Source organism: Elephas maximus, chromosome 5 (genome assembly GCF_024166365.1).
Source record: "Elephas maximus indicus isolate mEleMax1 chromosome 5, mEleMax1 primary haplotype, whole genome shotgun sequence".
Classification (NCBI taxonomy): domain Eukaryota; kingdom Metazoa; phylum Chordata; class Mammalia; order Proboscidea; family Elephantidae; genus Elephas; species Elephas maximus.
The window spans coordinates 118,414,317-118,433,118 of record NC_064823.1 but is presented as its reverse complement, the minus strand read 5'-3'; the positions used below and the strand labels follow the sequence as shown (position 1 = coordinate 118,433,118).

The window sequence follows — 18,802 nt, the reverse complement described above, 5'->3', positions numbered from 1 at the left end:
GGTGTTCATGAATAAATGCCTGGTTTCTTATTAAAGTTATAAGGATCTTTTCCAGTGACTCACTGTAAGTTTATTAACATGGTGGTGTACAACATAAGTATTCATACATGTGTTTGAGCCATTTACTAACATTTCTTGTTTGTGATTCGTAACACTGTATAATTAGTAACATCTTGACAGTTTGTAATGAGAAGAATATCCAGAAATACCAGTCTTAGAGCAACTCATTTTATGTGATTTGGTTGAATGATTTTGATTATTTTGAAAAGGGGGGCTGACTCTGAAACTTTTGACTGTAGATTTCTGTTGTTCAGCTACTAGGTGAATGCTGAAAGCTTATTATTCCACCCCTTTCCCTTCACTCTTTCTGCCTTGCTCTCTGCTCTCCCAGGTAAGATTTTAAGAAATTTATGCATAGATTCTATACATAGAGATGCTTTAGGAGTCGCTTGCGGTGTGGCTAGACAAAACTAATACCATAATAGTCATTGAATTCTTCAATATTGAGTTTTAGAAGCTGTAGTTATAATTAAATGGAAGCGTTTTAAGACTATCTTTAATTTATAAATATGCTATCATAATCTACTAAGGATTTAGTGAATAGTTATAAGGAAGCCTTCTTATATTTTCTATACATGTTTTAGGTATGAAAACATAATGTACCACATTTTTACAGCCAAATACCTCACGGGATTTGCTTCCTTGGTTTGGAGGTTTAGAGTCATGATTTCATGAGACATCCCAGTTAATTGCCCTAATAACACGTTTAGCCCCTTGCTGTTGAGTGAATTCCAACTTACAGCGACCCTATGGGGCAGGGTAGAACTGCCCTAAGGGGTTTCCAAGGAGCGCCTGGTAGGTTCGAACTGCCGACCTTTTGGTTAGCAGCCGTAGCACTTAACCACTACGCCACAAGGGTTTCCTATAACATGTTTAGTGCTTCTGTTTTACCTCCTAGTTCATTGTGTAGTGCCTGAGGTCTTAAAAGCTTGCAAGCAGCCACTCAAGGTACAACAATTGGTCTCTATTCACCTGGAGCAACAAAGAAAGAAAGAGTCAGGAATAGGAGGAGGAAATAGAGTGTGTGGCTAACAGCCTCCACGAACAACTGCCCCCTTTGCCGTGAGACCAGAAGAACTGGATGGTGTCTGGGTATTATTACTGAATGATTCGATCAAATCAAAGATTCTGTTGAAGAATTGTGATCAAAAAGGGAAAATGTAGAACAGAATTTCAAATTTTCATGAATTCAGTCTTTCTGGAGCCATGGAGGCTGGGTGAACTCCCCAAACTATTACTCTGAAAAAACCTTGAAACCTTAACCAGGACTATCCCCTGAAGCCTTCTTTAAACCAAACAACAGTTTAGCTTAACTAGTAAAAAATGTCTGCCTTAAGCATTGTACTTTTTAAGAACTATCTATATGGGATCAGATTTACAATAGCAAACCGAAAGATTCGATAGGAAACTTAGGGTGCAGTGAGTTTATGATAACGGCGAGGAACAGTTTGGGAAAGGAGGATAAGGATGGTTGCAGAACTTGAAGAATGTAATCAGCGTCAGTAAATTGTACATGTAGAAATTGTCAAATTGGTGTATGTTCTGTTAAGTATATCTCAACAACACCAAAAAATAAACTAAAAACAAAACAAAAAAGCATAATCTAACATATTTAATCATTTTCCCAGTGATTCACTTAAAAAAAAAGTCAAGAAATATGCTAGAAATTGCTTGTGAAATTTTTTCCTTTTATTTCAGAGTTTTACATTTGTCAGTGCCTAGTCTGTTGGCATTTAATTCCTCCATAAAAGCCTTAAAAGACCGTAAGTCTTCTAAGAGGCAGAACTTGGATAGGCAGAACTTCTGATCAAGGTGGTATTGTGAATATATGCCTTAAGGCACCCATTTTTTTCTCACTTGTTAGAGTGATAAAATATAAAAAGAGAAAATTGAAGACATAGCTGGACTCAAAAAAGGATAAACACGGTATGCCCAAGAAATGGAACAGAGGCTGCTGGGCTTTGGGTCTGGAAGCAGTTAGTAGCAGCCAGGAGTTTGGCTTGTTTGGGGTAATGAAATCTAAAAGCACCGTGTGTATAGCCAGCTATTGGAATCATACTGTTTGAATTTACCCAGCCACCCACCCCCATACAAAACAAAGCAAAAAAACAAACCCATTGCTGTTAATTCTGACAATGGTGACCCCATGTGTTACAGACTAGAACTGAGCTCCATAGGGTTTTCTTGGCTGTAATCTTTACAGAAGCAGATTGCCGGGCCTTCCTTCTACAGCACCACTGGGTGGGTTCCAGCTCCCAACCTTTAGGTTAGTAGTCGAGCACAAACCACTTGCACTACCCAGGAACTTCTACCCCAGTACAGGGAGGCAGAAAATGTTGTTAGGTGTTGTTAGGTTGGTTCATCATAGCAACCCCGTGATGTACAACAGAACAAAACACTGCCTGGTCCTGTGCCATCCTCACAGTCATTGCTATGTTTGAACTTGTTGTTGCAGCCACTCTCAGTACATCAGGTTTTGAGAGTCTTCCTTTTTTGTCACTTACCCTCTAGTTTACCAAGCATGACGTCCTTCTGTGGGAATTGATCCTTCCTGATAACATGTACAAAGTATGTAAGATGAAGTCTCGCCATCGTTGCTTCTAAGGACCATTTTGGCTGTACTTCTTCCAAGACAGATTTGTTCATTCTTCTGGTGGTCTACGGTATATTCAGTATTCTTCGCCAGCACCATAGTTCAAAGGCATCAGTTCTTCAGTCTTCCTTATTCATTGTCCAGCTTTCGCATGCATGTGAGATTGAAAATACTGTGGTTTGGGTTAGGTTCATCCTAGTCCTCAAGGTGACATCTTTGCTTTTTAACACTTGAAAGAGATATTTTACAGCAGACTTACTAAATGCAGTGTGTCATTTGATTTCTTGACTCTTGCTTCCATGGGTGTTGATTGTGAATCCAAGTAAAATGAAATCCTTAACAACTTCAATCTTATCTCTGTTTATCATATTGCTTATTGATCCAGCTGTGAGGACTTTTGTTTTCTTTTTGTTGAGATACAATCCATACTGAAGGCTGTGGCCTTGATCTTCAAGTCCTCTTTACTTTCAGCAAGCAAGGTTGTGTCATCTGCATATCACAGGTTGTTAATGAATCTTTCTCCAATCCTGATGCCTTCGAATCTGTTCCAGCTCATAGCGCCCCTGTGTACAAAAGAATGAAACACTGCCCAGTCCTGTACCATCCTCACAATCATTATGCTTGAGCCCATTGTTGTACCTTCAGTGTCATTCCATCTCATTGATGGTCTTCCTCTTTTTTGCTGACCCATTTAAATTCTATTAATAAAGAGGCAATCACCCTTTCATGTTTATTGGTGATTTGTATTTCATTTCTGTGCAAGTTTGTTCTTGTCTTCAGCCCATTTTTCTTTAATGGGTTTTCTTTGTCTTATTGACCTGGAGGAATTCTTTAAATATCCTTGGTACTAATCTGTTGATTCTTTGTGTTAGAAATATCATCTCCCAGTTTGAGGCTTTTCATTTTATTTTTTAAATGGGATCCTTTGCATTTTAATTTAGCAGAATTTATCCTCCCCCCACTTGTATTGTTTGTATCTTGTTTGACAAATCCGTTCCTACCATAAAAATATTCTGTTTTGTCTTCTGTAAGGAAAGTAAATGCCTTTAACATTTAAGCTGTTAATCTATCTGGAATTGGTTTCATTTATGGTGTAAAGTGGATTCCAGTTTCCTTTTATTTGCTGTTAGCTGTCTGAGCCTTTCCCTGACTCGCTGTGACCACGGCATGCGTAATAGGATCTATTGGACTGTTCTGATCCATTGGGTTTACATTAACTGCTTTTTGGAAGTAGATCACCAGGCCTTTCTCTGTAGCATCATAGCAACATGCAGGCTTCCACTGACAGATAGGTGGTGGCTGCACGTGAGGTGCATTGGCTGGGAATTGACCCTGGGTCTCCTGCACGGAAGGCGAGAATTCTGTCACTGAACTGTCACTGCCCTCTTTTATTTATTTATTCATTCATTCATTCATTTATGGAAGGAGGGAGAGGTTATACAGTTTTTCCAGCACCATTTAATAGTCACCCTTTCTTCACTGAACAGTATCTCTCGAACAGTTTTGAGTAGAAGAACCAATGGTGCGAATCCTTTTCTTATTTTATTTTTAAGATAATCTGAAGTTTTCACCATTAAACACCGTATTTGTTTTAGATTTGTTCTACCCTTTTTTTTTTTTTTTTTAAGGAAATTCCCTTCTTCTCCCTAATTTTCTAGAAGTGTTTGAATCTTGCACGGATGGTAAATTTTATTGAATGCGTTTTCTGCAGCTCTTGAAAAATGACCCAGTGTTTTTTTCTCCTTTAATCTGTTAATGAGGGGAATCGATAGATCTTCTAATGTTTAACTACCCTTGCATTTCTGGGAAAAATCCAGCTTGGTCTGTGATATATATCTTTTTTATGCATTGCTAGGTTAACATAGCCATTAAAAATTCAATTAATAGGTTTGTCTGAAAATAGGTGTTTAAAATGTTTATAATGTAAGCATTTTTTATAATTTTACAGCAGAAAATATAGGTGCAGAACTCAAAGCTCCACTTATTAAGCAAGAACCTCTTCAAGTAAGGGGTAAGTATATTTTATTAAAATGATGTCTTGAATAAAATATACAAAATTTGTTTATATGAAAGTGTTTCTGGTTATATTATCTAAGGGTATGGCTCTCATGAACTAATTTTTTGTTAAGTTTATTTTGCATTTTGGTCACAAATTTTGTGGTAATTCTTTTTTCAAAAGCCCAAAGAAAGAAGTAATGGCAAATAAAATCCATCAATTGCTTTATCATTTTTAGAAAAATAATGTGAATAAAAAATGAAGTTCAACACCTTTCAGCTGTAGCTTGTTCAAATCTAGGTGGTTTGGACATTCTTACCTTTCTTTTTCAGATATCATTGAATGCTGAAGGAATCTCTGTTTGCAGCCCTGCTTTATATCAAGAGCTATGGCTCCCATCTCCAAAGCAGTGCATTTCATGGAGGCAGTAAATCTATGTGATGAGGAGTACCATGTTTGGGGTCAGACAAACCTGGGTTCAGTTTGTGGCTCCAGTACTTAACTAGCTGTGTGACCTTGGGCAATTTACTTTACCTCTCTGAGCCTTAGTTTTTTCCTCATAAGATGGTGCTAAAAGTGGGACCTCTTTTCTAGGGTGACTTTGAAGATAACACATAGTAGACAGTTACAGTTAAGACTAGTTGATGTTGGGGGAGCAGTTATCATCAGCATCAATAATTTGTGCCAGGATAGGCCAACAGGGATTTCTAGCAACTTTAAACAAATTTTTAAAAACTAATCTTTGTAAAAAAAAAAAAAAACCCAAAACCATTGTGAAATCGTACAGTGGTTTTTTGACTGGAACCCACATAAATATATTTCACTTAATGATCTGGCCTACACGTAAATTACTATATTTAACTGAAACAAAAGTTTTCACTAAAAGTACTTCTTAGTGCAGTACTCTTTGATTACTTTCTATTTTCATTTTTTATAAAATGCTGATGTCACCCCACAGTTTATAAACCACTGAACCAGCCAGGAATTTTTTATTGAAACATCAATTGATTTTCACTTAGACACTGAGCAATTTAAATTGTATTAATTCAATTTAGACAGACCAATAATACCTATAAAAGGTGTCCATTAGAGACAAAAGATTAGCATTTTGGCATCGGTTACTGACGAACTCTGGAAATAAAAGCTAGATGGTTGCAGAGGTAATGCCATCTTATTCTGCGCTGGAGGATTGTTTTTTCCTGATACCGTTTACCACATTAGCAAAAAGATCAATTTTCTTTGGAGTTCATTGGTGAACCCACTTAAGTGTCAGGATATGTTCATCCTGAAACAGGACTTTAATGTGCATACTTAATGTGTTTTCCTGTGTTTTTGGTTTTAGTCAAAGCAGTCCTTAAGAAGAGGGAATATGGACCAAAGTATACTCAGAATAATTTCATCACTGGAGTTAGAGCAATAAATGAATTCTGCCTTAAATCCAGGTACAGTGAGTAATTAAAAAAAAAAAAAGTAGTTTGCCCTATTTGATAACCCTTTTTTTAATTGCTGTAAAAATAAGTATAACACTTTTGCCAATTCATCGTTTTTCATGTGTACAATTTAGTGATATGAATTATATTAATCATATTGTACAACCAAAAACTTGTTGCCGTAGAGTCAATTCCAACTCATAACGACCCTATAGGACAGAATAGAACTGCCCCATAGGGTTTCCAAGGAGCGGCTGATGGATTCAAACTGCCAACCTTTTGGTTAGCAGCCGAACTCTTAACCACTTCGCCACCAGGGCTCCATTGTACAACCATCACCCAAAATTGTTTCTAAATTTCCCATCACCATAAACAGAAACTCAGTACTTCTTCAACAATGGCTCCCTGTGCCTCCCTCCCTCCTGCTCCTGGTAAATAACCACTTACATCTTAGTACGTGTTATCTGCTGCCATTTGTATGCAGAAACTTTCCCACTGGCTCCTTTCTAAAGTGAAGAAATGTTTTTATTCAGTCAAAAATATTAAAATTGTTAGTAAACTGAATTCTGCCTCCACACTAGCAATTCCCATCTGTTTCTGCTTCTTAAACTCACAAAGGCAAATTCTCCAAAGCCTCTGTATCACACAAGGACCTTCTTAGGAGTTTTATCGTTAGGTTAAGGGCATATAGCAGAATTTCCAGTAAGTTTATTTTCATATTTGTATGCTTGACTTTAAAAAAAAAAATTTGTTGCTTTTTTGGCTAGTAAGGTTGAGTGTTAAGTTATATTTTTGTTCACATTCCAGCTGTGGTGGTTGTTGTAAATTCTTTTTACTTCTTTCTGGTATCTTTTGTTATTAATTTTTTATCATGGAGATTTATTGAAGTTGTATTTGTCACAAATGTAAACTTTTCCCCCTCCTCTGAGGGCTTACCTGGAAAAGCCATATTTACGTGGAAAATTTCTTGCTACTTAGAGAGATCAGATGATCCAGTCTTTTTTTCTCCTCTTCCCTCGTCGTCACATCTTCATGGCATATTATCAAGAAATAAGGATTCCTGTAACCAGTTTTATAACTTTCATAACTATTAAAACAGCAACCAGTAACAACATTGACCTATTTCACCTATAGTATTTCATTTAGTTTTCACAAAAATTCTGTGAATTGAGTCATGTTTTGCTGTTTCCATATTATAGGCCAGGAAACAGTACAAGACGTGAGTGACTTGACTCAGCCGATTTAGTGGGTCAGTGATAGAGGGAAGTACAATTAATATCTTTTGATGCCTGGTCCAAAATTTTTACTAACCTGTCATGGTGATTTTTTTTTTTTTTTAAATTCAGATTTAATTGCTAGAACTTAGTAACTTTCTATGGAGTCCCTGTGTGGTGCAAACACTTAACATGCTTGACTGTGAACCAAAAGGTTGGCTGTTTGAGTATACCCAGCGGTGCTTTGGAAGAAAGGCCTGGCAATCAACATCTGAAAAATTAGCCATTGAAAAACCCTATGGAGCACAGTTGTACTCTAACACACTTGGGGTTGCCTGAGTCAGCAACCCCAACAGCAACTGGTCTTTTTCTTTGCTGTGACAGAGTTTCTTGAGGAAGACCAGTGGTCAAATACAGAATGACTGTTGAGCAGTAACTTGATGAAGATAGAAACCTTTTACAATTTAATAGAAAGGAATATAAGTAGCATGGAATTGACTTACCCTTTATGACTTGATACTTAACGAATGTGTATTACCACTTAGAATTAATCTGGATGTAAACAAATAGGATTAAATTTTTAAATTAAGTTCTTAAATAGAGGGGTGATACTCTAATTAATCCATGTTCTTTCAAATTTTCACCTTTTGTTTGTACATCAGAGATTGCAGCACTGTGCTCATAAGCAGATAAAATTCAAGCACTGAAGAGAGAATTGAATCTCTGCATGTTACATTGTAGTATCCATATTGAGTATCAAGAAATGTTTTTTTCCCCATAGTCTGTGGACCAATTTCTATGTATAAAATGCCATCTTTAAACTTATCTTTAAAAACTATTCAGATCTGTATTCTTTGAAGATGAGAATCAGTGTACTTATTTTTTTTACCTGCCCTCAGCAATCCTTTTAAGTTCATAAGCTATATGAGCTTTGGACTCCCTGAATAAATTCAACGTATTTCTTTCTCCAGTGATCTAGAACAACTTCGAAAAATCAGACGACGAAGTCCTCATGAAGATACTGAGTCCTTTACTGTATACTTGAGATCAGATGTGGAGGCAAAGTAAGAACATTTCTTTTAAAATGAAAGTACCAGTCAATTTAGGATTAATAAAAACACATTTAGACAGATTCAGAAGTTTTTATATGACACATTTTAAAACCAGAGAATGTTTTTGTATTTGCAAATTTGTTTATTTGAAACTTATTGGTATGTACTAGTTAACCGGGGATATGTCATAACTTATGAGAAAATTGCTTTTGAACTTACTTTTATGTTTAGATTTAATTCAGAAAAGTTGCTTAAGAGCTTTACATTTTTCCTAAAGGTCATTGTGCTTTGTTATAAGATTCTCAGAGTTCCTGGATTTTACAGCTGGTTGTTAAGAGTAGCTTAATCTATCAAATACTTCATTTAGATTTAAATATGGTTATAATAAAGTCATTAAAATTGTTCTTTGTTGGTGGTCATGTGTGTATACACAGATCTTTGGAAGTTTGGGGAAGCCCTGAAGCTCTTGCCAGAGAGAAAAAACTGCGTAAAGAAGCAGAAATAGAATACAGAGAACGTAAGTATATTCAGTTTAAAGCTGAGTTTATTGAAAAGCAACTCATAGATGAAAACTGTGCCTGTAGTAATTATGTGCTCCCTAGTGCTTGTATAGAAGCCCTGGTGGCGCTGTGGTTAGGTGTTCGCCTTCTAACCAAAAGGTCTGCAGTCTGAATTCCTGGTGGCGATGTGAGTAGGCGTTCAGCTTCTAACCAAAAGGTCTGCAGTCTGAATCTACCAGCCACCCGCTTCTTGGAAACCCTATGGGGCAATTCTGCTCTGTCCTGTAGGGTCACTGTGGTTGGAATAGATTCAACGGAAATGGTCTTGGGCTTTTTTTTTTTTAGCGCTTGTGTACTACTTGGGCTTCACTCTGTTGGTTCTGTTGTTGTTAGGTGCCATCGTGTCGGTCTGACTCATAGCGACCCTCTGTACAACAGAACGAAACACTGCCTGGTCCTGTGCCATCCTCAGAATCATTGTTCTGCTTAAGACCATCATAGGTACTGTGTCCATCTTGTTGATGTCCTTCTCCAGGGACTGATCCCTCTTGACAACATGTCCAAAGTATGTGAGACATAGTCTCATCATCCTTGCTTCTAAGGAGCATTCTGGTCGTACTTCTTCCAAGACAGATTTGTTCATTCTTTTGGCAGTTCATGGTATAGTCTGTGTTCTTCTCCAACACCATAATTCAGAAGTGTCAGTTCTTCTTCGATCTTCCTTATTCATCACCCAGTTTTCACATGCATATGAGGTGATTGAAAATACCATGACTTGGGTCAGGCCAGCCTTAGTCTTCAAGGTGACATCTTTGCTTTTCAGCACTTTAAAGAGGTCTTCTGCAGTAGATTTGCCCAATGCAGTTCATCTTTTGATTTCCTGACTGCTGCTTCCATGGGTGTTGATTGTGGATTCAAGTAAAATGAAATACTTGACAACTTCAATCTTTTCCCCATTTATCATGATGTTGCTTATTGGTTCAGGTGTAAGAATTTTTGTTGTCTGTATGTTGAGGTATACTGAAGACTGTGGTCTTTAATCTTCATCAGTAAGTGATTTAAGTCGTCTTCACTTTCAGCAAGCAAGGTTGTGTCATCTATATAACGTAGGTTGTTAGTGAGTGTTCCTCCAGTCCTGATGCCCTGTTCTTCTTCATATAGTTTAGCTTCTCGGATTATTTGCTGAGCATATCGTTTAAATAAGTATGGTAAAAGGATAAAGCCCTGGAGCACACCTTTACTGACAGTATCCCCATTTTGTTTGAACGACTGCCTCTTGGTCTATGTACAGGTTCCTTGTGAGCACATTAAATGTTTTGGAATTCCCATTCTTTACAATGTTATCCATAATTTGTTATGATCCACACAATCGAATGCCTTTGCCTAGTCGGTAAAACACAGGTAAACATCTTTCTGCTATTATTTGCTTTCAGCAAGGATCTGTCTGACATCAGCAATGATATCCCGGTTCCACATCCTCTTCTGAAACCAGCCTGAATTTCTGACAGTTCCCCGTCCATAAACTGCTGCAGCTGCATTTGAATGATCTTCAGCAAAATTTTACTCACATGTGATATTAATGATATTGTTCGATAATTTCCGCATTTAATTGGATCGCCTTTCTTGGGAATAGGCATAAATATGGATCTCTTCCAGTAGGTTAACCAAATGGCTGTCTGTCAAATTTCTTGGTATAATTGAGCACTTCCAGCACTGCATCTGTTTGTTGAAACATCTCAATACATATTCTATCAGTTGCAGGAGCCTTGTTTTCGCCGATGCCTTCAGTGCAGCTTGAACTTCTTCCTTCAGTACCGTGGGTTCCTGCTCATCTGCTACCTCCTGAAATGGTTGAACATCAACCATTTCTTTTTGGTAATAGTGGCTCTGTGTATTCATTCCATCTTCTTTTGATGTTTCCTGTGTCATTTAATATTTTCCCAGTAGGGTCCTTCAGTATTGCAACTTGAGGCTTGAATTTTTTCTTCAGTTCTTTAAGCTTGAGAAATGCTGAGTGTGTTCTTTTTTTGATGTTCTGTCTCCAGGTCTTTGCACATGTCGTTATAATACTTTGTCTTCTCGAGCTGCCCTGTGAAATCTTCTGTTGAGCTCTTTTACTTCATCATTTCATTAGTGTTCAAGTTGGTTCTAGTAAATATCAATTTCCATTTTGGGGATCAATTACTTTACATTAAACAGATTTTTTTTTTTTTTTTGGTGGTTCCTTTGAGACATACAAATACTAAAACTTATGGTTGGATTTAAGGATTAGGCTTTGTCTAGAAGTGAAAGAATAGACAGTTACTGCTTTCTTAGAGAAAGGTCTAATTGAGTGTCCACATTTCCATTTTAATTAAATAATTCAGTAGGTAATTGTCAAACACTTGCTGTGAATCAGAATCTGTACTTGGTGCTTGGAATTTAGGTGCAAATAAGACACTCAGAACCTAACAAATCCATAGGTTTAGTGACAAAACCACCTTTACAGAATTTAGTTTTAAAATAATGGGAAATACGTATTTTAGATAATTTTGTGATTTATAAATGCATATATTAGTGACAAGAGTGATAAGTGCTTGTGATTAAAAAAAGAATACATAAATGTACAGAATAAAAAGTCTTATTTCTTCTAATACCATCTCATTCTCTTTCTTGGAGATAAGTCCTTTCAGAACGTTTTTGATGTATTTTCAAATTTACGTATGTACATTTTTGATTTAAACATAAATGAGATGACACTACGTATTTTCACCTTTTGCAATCAACAGTGTAATCATACCCATCTTGCCATGTCTACGTATAGAGATTTGCTTCTACTTCATCCTTGTTAACAGCTGCATTTTTAACAGTATTAACAGTACTGTTAATGGGATTCCATTGTATGGATGTAGCAATAGATTTGTTCTACAGGTTTTCTCTACTACATAGAATACTTCTGTGAACAACCTTGTATTTTTTTTTTTAACATGTGAGACTATTTTTGTGAACACATGTAAGAGTGTTAATAGTAAAATTTCAGGGTCATATGACATGGGCATTTTAAAATTTGATAGATTCTAAAAAATTATTCTCCAAAGGCAATATGGTACCAGTTTACACTTACAGCGTATGAGAGTTTGTTTCTTCCTACTCTTGCCAATGATGGATATTAATGTTTTAACTTTTTTTTGTATTTAATGAACAAGAGATGATACCTGGTTTAATTTTGAATTTCTCTGATTATAATTGAGGATGATTATTTTTGTTTGTTTTATTGTAAAAATATATATAACAAACATTTCTTACGTATCTTTGATATCAGTTGATGTGCAAGCATCACCATTATCCATTTCCAGTTTTTTCCATTATCCTTAACAGAAGTTCAGCATCTCCTAAGCAGTGAGTCCCCCTTCATCCTCGTGCTCCTGGTTACCACTAATATACTCTGGTTTCTATACATCTGCCTATTCTAGATAACTTAATATTAGTGGGATAATGTGATATTTGGCCTTTTGTGATTGACTTATTTCACTCACCATAAATTTTTCAAGGTTCATCCATGCTGTAGCATGTATCAGAACTTTATGACTGAATAATATTCTGTTGTATATACCACATTTGGTTTATCCATTTATCAGTTGGTAGACATTTAGGTTGTTTCCACCTTTTGGCTGCTGTGAATAATGCTGTAATGAACATGGGTGTACAAGGATCTGTTTGCATTCCTACTTTATCTTCTTTTGGTTATATACCTAGAGGTGGAATTCTTGGGTCATGGAAATTCTATGGTTAGCTTTTTGAGGAACCTCCAAGCTGTTTTCCATAGCGGTTGCACCATTTTACAATCTTGTCATCAATGGATGAATGTTCCAGTTTCTTCACTTCCTTGCCAACACCTGTTGTTTTCTATTTGTCTGATGATAGCATTCTAGTGGGGATGACGTGGTATCTGATCATGGTTTTTGATTTGCATTTCACTAATGACATTGAGCGTCTTTTCATGTGCTTGTTGGCCATTTGTATATCTTCTTTGGTGAAACGCCTTTTCAGGTCCTTTGCCCATTTTTTGACTTGAGTTGTTTGTCTTTTTGTTCTTAACTTGTAGGACTTCTTTGTATATATGTTTTGGATAATAAGCTCTTATCTGATATATACTTCCAGAATATTTTCTCTCATTCTGTAGATTGTCTCTTCGGTTTGTTGATAAAGTCCTTTGATGCACAGAAGTGCTTAATTTTCATGAAGTCCAATTTATTTTTCTTGTCTTTTGTCACTCATGTTTTTGGTGTGATATTTAAGAATCCATTGTCAAATCTAGATCCTGTGTTTTGTTCTAAGAGTTTTATGGTTTTAGTTCTTACATTTAGGTTGTTGATTCATTTTGAGTTAATTTTCATATATGGTGTGAGATATGGGTCCAGCTTCATTCTTTTGCTTGTGGAATTCCATTTGTTCCAATAGCATTTATTTATTTATTTATTATGCTTTCTCCACTGAATAGACTTAGCATCCTCGTCGAAAATCAGTTGATCATAGGTGTATTGGTTTGTTTCTGAACTCTTCAGTTCTGTTCTCTAGGTCCGTGTGTCTATCATTATACCAGCACCAGAGTGTTTTAATTACTGTAGCTTTATAGTGTATTTTGAAATCAGGAAGTGTGACTGTTCCTATTTCATTTTTCTTTTTCAAGGTTGCTTTGGCTATTGAGGGCTTCTTGTGTTCTATATAAATTTGAGTATTGGCTTCTCTATTTCTGCAAAGAAGGCATTGGAATTTTGATGGTTATTGGGTTGAATCTGTAGATTGATAGTATTGACAGCTTAAAAGTATTAAGTCTTCCAATCCATGAACATGTAATATCGTTCCATTTATTTAGGTGTTTTTAATTTCTTTCAGCAGTGTTTTATAGTTTTCAGTGTACAAGTGCTTCACCTCCCTTGGTTAAATTTATTCCTAGGTATTTTTTTCTTTTAGATGCTGTGATAAATGGAATTGTTTTCTTAATTTTCTGTTCAGATTGTTCATTGCTATTTTATAAAAACTCAGCTGATTTTTGTGAGTTGACCTTATATCCTGCCACTTTGCCAAATTCATTTATTAGCTCTGCTTGCTTTCTTTTGGATTCTTTGGGATTTTCTATATATAGGATCATGTCATCAGTGAAAAGGGGTAGTTTTACTTTCTCCTTCCTAATTTGGATATCTTTTATTTCTTTTCTTGCCAAATTGCTGTAGCTGGAACTTCTAGTATATTATTGAATCGCAGTGGTGAGAGCAGCCATCCTTGTCTTTTTCCTGATCTCAAGGAGAAAGCCGTCAGTCTTTTTCCGTTGAATATGATGTGAACTGATTTTCATAAATGCCTTTTTTCATATTGAGGAAAGTCCCTTCTATTTCTAGCTTGTTGAGTATTTTTATCATGAAAGGGTATTTGATTTTGTCAAATGCCTTTTCTGCATTGGTTGAGATGATCATGTGGTACTTTGTTCTATTAATGTGGTGTGTTACCTTGATTGATTTTCTAATGTTGAACCATCCTTCCATTCCTGCAGTAAATCCCACTTGATCATGGTGCGTGATTTTTTTTACTATGCTTTTGGTTTTGATTTGCTAGTATTTTGTTGAAGATTTTTGTGTCTATATTCTTAGGGATACTGGTTTGTAGTTTTCTATTCTTTGTCTGGCCTTGGGATCAGGGTAATGAGTTAGGAAGCGGTCCCCGGCCCTGCCTTTTTTTTTTTTTTTAAGTTTAGGAAGGACTGGTAGAATTCTCCAGTGAAGCCTTCTTGTCCGGGACTTTTCTTTGTTGAGGGGTTTTTGATAACTTATTCAATCTGTTTGCTTGTTTTGGGTCTGTTGAGATCTTCTATTTCGTCTTGAGTCAATGTACAAAGTTTGTATGTGTCTAGGAATTTGTCCATTTCTAAATTATCCGATTTGTTGGCCGATTATCTTTTAATATGTTTATTAGTTTTCCTATTCTGTAATAATGTTTACATCTTTTGCTCACTCTTCTGTTAGGTTGTCCTTTTAAAATTGATTTTCATGACTTTTTGTGGATATTAACACTTTTATGTGTCTAAATATTTTCTTGCATTCTGTTTTCACCTTTTTTTGTTGTTGTTTTCCTCCATTTTAGTAGGGAAACTTTAAACCTATTTAGAAGTAGAGAGCAAAGTATAATAATCCCTCAAATACCTATCATCCAGCTATACAGTTGTCAACACATAGCCAACTTTATTTCATCTAACAACTCCCTACTAACTTCCCCTTACTGGATTATTTTGAAACCAATTCCAGATATCATTTCATCTGTAAATATTTCATTTCATACCACGATATCTGCTTTACTTAGTTCAGATAGTTGTGATGGTTGAGCTGCTTTAGAAAAGCTAGATATCCCCCACCTGTAGTAGCCTGTTGGTCTTAATATTCCTCCCTTGGCTGAAGGTGTAGGATGTTCTGGTATAGTTTTAATTCTGGCAAGGAAAGTAGGTGAACTTCTGTTGATGATTCATTTCTTGATTAATGAGTCATTCCTTGGCAAAACCAAGTGTTATATCCCTTTCTAGCTAATCTGGTTAGAAGGTATAAGGAGTATATTTGAGATTCTTACAGGCCTGAAATATATAATAGTAAATTATCTACATATTGAGCAAGTATAGACCTTATTGCATAATCTAAGTCCATTAAGTTATCATTTAGGCATTTTGAAAAGTATGAAGGAGAATCAGTGAACCCTAGTATCGGAGGGATTTTGGCATCTTTCAGAAGAAGCAAACAGCTGTTAACTGCCTTTATCCACAGATAGCCTAAAGAGTGCTGCAGATAAATCCACTGCAACGAAATAGCCACGTTCAATGGAAGAAATAGATATTGGAATTAGGGTCCCCCAGGAATCTTGTTATCACTAGTTAATGTCTTCCATTGGCTTTCTTTATAGGTAATACAGGATACCATCAGGTGTTGTTCTAATAGAGCATATTTGATTGGGAAATTAGATACTACTGTAGCAATTATAGTTCTTTTACTCTGGTGAATTGATATGGTAATGGGACAGGATTAAAGTGAAAGTAAAAACCAAACCAGTTGCCGAGGAGTCGATTCTGACTCATAATGACCCTATAGGACAGAGTAGAACTGCCTCATAGAGTTTCCAAAGAGTGCCTGGTAGATTCAAACCACCGATCTTTTGGTTAGCAGTCATAGCTCTAAACCACTATACCAGTAGGGTTTCCGAAGTGGAAATAGAGGTGTTGATGTCTATGAAAATTTACACATTTTTTTTGACAGGTTGACTTTTTTTTTAATCAGGTAAATGACAGAAGGATGTAATTGAGCACCCTTAGGTTTCTCAAAGGAGTATAGTTTCTGTGATTCCCTTTTAAATTTGATGGAACATTTTGTTTTCTAGTGTTCCTATTCCTTATAATAGTAACATTGATATTTATCAGTATTAGAAAGGAACTGAACTTGCTTAGGGTTTGGGGAGTTAATACATTTTGACTTATATTGCCATTGGAAGCCCTCATATCTTAATTGCCTATCTTCAGTGGTGTAGTTTTTCCTTTTCTTTAATCTTCTCTTGGTTTCCTGACAGTATTGCAATTTTTTATAGTTCTTCCAAAATGAATTAACTTCCAGCCTATCCTGATTCTTCTCGTCATTTTAACTATTTTTGTTTCAAGGCCCTTGGTAAAGAGGGCATAAAGGGCCATTTGGCATTCTACATCAGAATCAGTGTCTGTGGATTCTGTGTCCTTTTGTTTTAGTTCTGGACCTTTTTCTAACCGATCTTAATGGTGTGGCCTTCCTGGATTGCTTATAGCAACTATGTCCCTGGCTGTTACTAAACTTTTCTTGGTGCTGTGGAATCCATCTTCAGTAGCTGGGATTGGCAAACTATGGACCACACCTGGCTTGCTGCCTACGAGTCATCGGTGGTTTTTACGTTTTTAAATGGTTGAAAAACATCAAAAGAAGATTAATGTTTTGAGACACATGGAAATTATATGACATTTAAATTTCAGTGTCCATAAATGTTATTGGAGCACAGCCAGGCTCATTAAGTAAAACAATTTGTATTGTCTATAGCTGCTTTCTTACTACCAACAGCATATTGTTTCCAATAGAGACCCTATGTTGTGCTGCCATCACTTCGCACTGCTGCTCAGTGTACTACATATTGTAGTAACAGTTAAAACTCAACAGTATTTTGGTGCCATGAGTATCTCTGCACCACCATGTCTTATTTAATTTTTAATATTAGTGTGTACTCATTGTGTCAGAATAAGAAAATTAGATGTCTAGTTTTGTACTTTAAGGTACAGTTGAGCATGGATTATTTTGTTATTGAATTGGACGGCAAAGTACTGTGTTTACTATGCGATGACCCTGTACCCCAAAAAACCCAAGCCCGTTGCTGTTGAGTCTATCCTGACTCATAGCGACCCTATAGGACACAGTAGAACTGCCCCATAGGGTTTCCAAGGACTGCCTGGTAGATTCAAACTGCTGACCTTTTGGTTAGCAGCCAGGCTCTTGACCACTACACCACCAGGGCCCCAGTGACACTATAGCTGAGTTAAAAGAATACAATATTTGTTGATATTACTAGACTAAGAAATCACAATAATACTTCTACCTCACAGAAAAGTTGTCAGAAAAAATAGAAAATTTAAAACTGAATATCTCATCACAGCAGAACTTCTTCAAAAAAATAAAATTGAATCTGCAGCCAGAGTTGCAGTTTCTGAGTGGCTCATTTGTTAGGCAAGCAAGGAAAGCTGTTTTCCCATGGTGAGTTAATTAAATTGTGTTTGATTAGAGCAAGTGAAGAATTGTGTCCAGGACTAGTAGTCTTTAGGCAAGAAAAATTGTACGAAGAGTTGGGGATATTGGGAGCAACGTCTACTGTCAATTCGAAAACTAGGCAAATGATTTTGAGTGGTTGTCCTGGGCTCTTGTTGAGATGACAGCTGTTACCAATACTGCTTAGTTGTTATTTATGCAAGGAGCCAGTGCTAAGATTTACCCTCTATAAATAGTTTGCATAGAATAGTCCCCCTACATGTCTGTCAGTTTGTCGTACTGTGGGGGCTTGCGTGTTGCTGTGATGCTGGAAGCTATGCCACTGGTATTCAGACGTGGAACCAGGGATATCATTGTTGATGTCAGATGGATCCTGGCCGAAAGCAGAGAATTCCAGAAGGATGTTTACCTTTGTTTTATTGACTATGCAAAGACATTCGACTGTGTGAATCATAACAAATTATGGATAACATTGCGAAGAATGGGAATTCCAGAACACTTAATTGTGCTCATTTGGAACCTTTACATAGATCAAGAGGCAGTTGTTCAGACACAACAAGGAGATACTGCATGGTTTAAAGTCAGGAAAAGTATGTGTCAGCCTGTATCCTTTCACCATTCCTATTCAGTCTGTATGCTGAGCAAATAATCTGAGAAGCTGGACTATATGAAGAAGAATGGGGCATCAGGGTTGGAGGAAGACTCATTAATAACCTGCATTATGCAGAGGACACAACCTTGCTTGCTAAAAGTGAAAAAGACTTGAAGCACTTACTGAAGAAGCTCAAAGACCACAGCCTTCGGTATAGATTGCACCTCAGCATAAAGAAAACGAAAATCCTCACAACTGGACCAGTGAGCAACATCATGATAAATGGAGAAAAGATTGAACTTGTCAAGGATTTCATTTTACTTGGACCCACAATCAACAGCCATGGAAGCAGCAGTCAAGAAATCAAAAGACGCATTGCATTGGGTAAATCTGCTGCAAAGGACCCCCTTAAAGTGTTGATAACCAAAGATATCACCTTGAAGACTGAGGTGTACCTGACCCAAGCCATAATATTTTCAGTCCCATTATATGCATGTGAAAGCTGGACAGTGAATAAGGAAGACAGAAGAAGAATTGACGCCTTTGAGTTGTGGTGTTGGCAAAGAATATAGAATA

At 36.5% G+C, this 18,802-nt stretch overlaps 1 protein-coding gene across 2 annotated transcripts in view; it reads left to right on the top strand.

Annotated features, from left to right (window-relative positions):
* Positions 1-18,802, top strand: part of SLC30A9 (solute carrier family 30 member 9) — a 97,091-nt gene that overhangs the window by 22,402 nt on the left and 55,887 nt on the right. The window contains exons 1-5 of one of the 2 annotated variants that reach the window (XM_049886331.1): positions 4,602-4,664; positions 4,982-5,110; positions 5,992-6,091; positions 8,265-8,357; positions 8,780-8,862. In XM_049886331.1, coding sequence (XP_049742288.1) covers positions 5,038-5,110; positions 5,992-6,091; positions 8,265-8,357; positions 8,780-8,862 — 349 coding nt within the window. In that variant the 5' untranslated portion in view covers positions 4,602-4,664; positions 4,982-5,037. Of the gene's footprint in view, positions 1-4,601; positions 4,665-4,981; positions 5,111-5,991; positions 6,092-8,264; positions 8,358-8,779; positions 8,863-18,802 lie in introns of those variants that run through there. The other variant, XM_049886330.1, reaches the window with a different exon arrangement.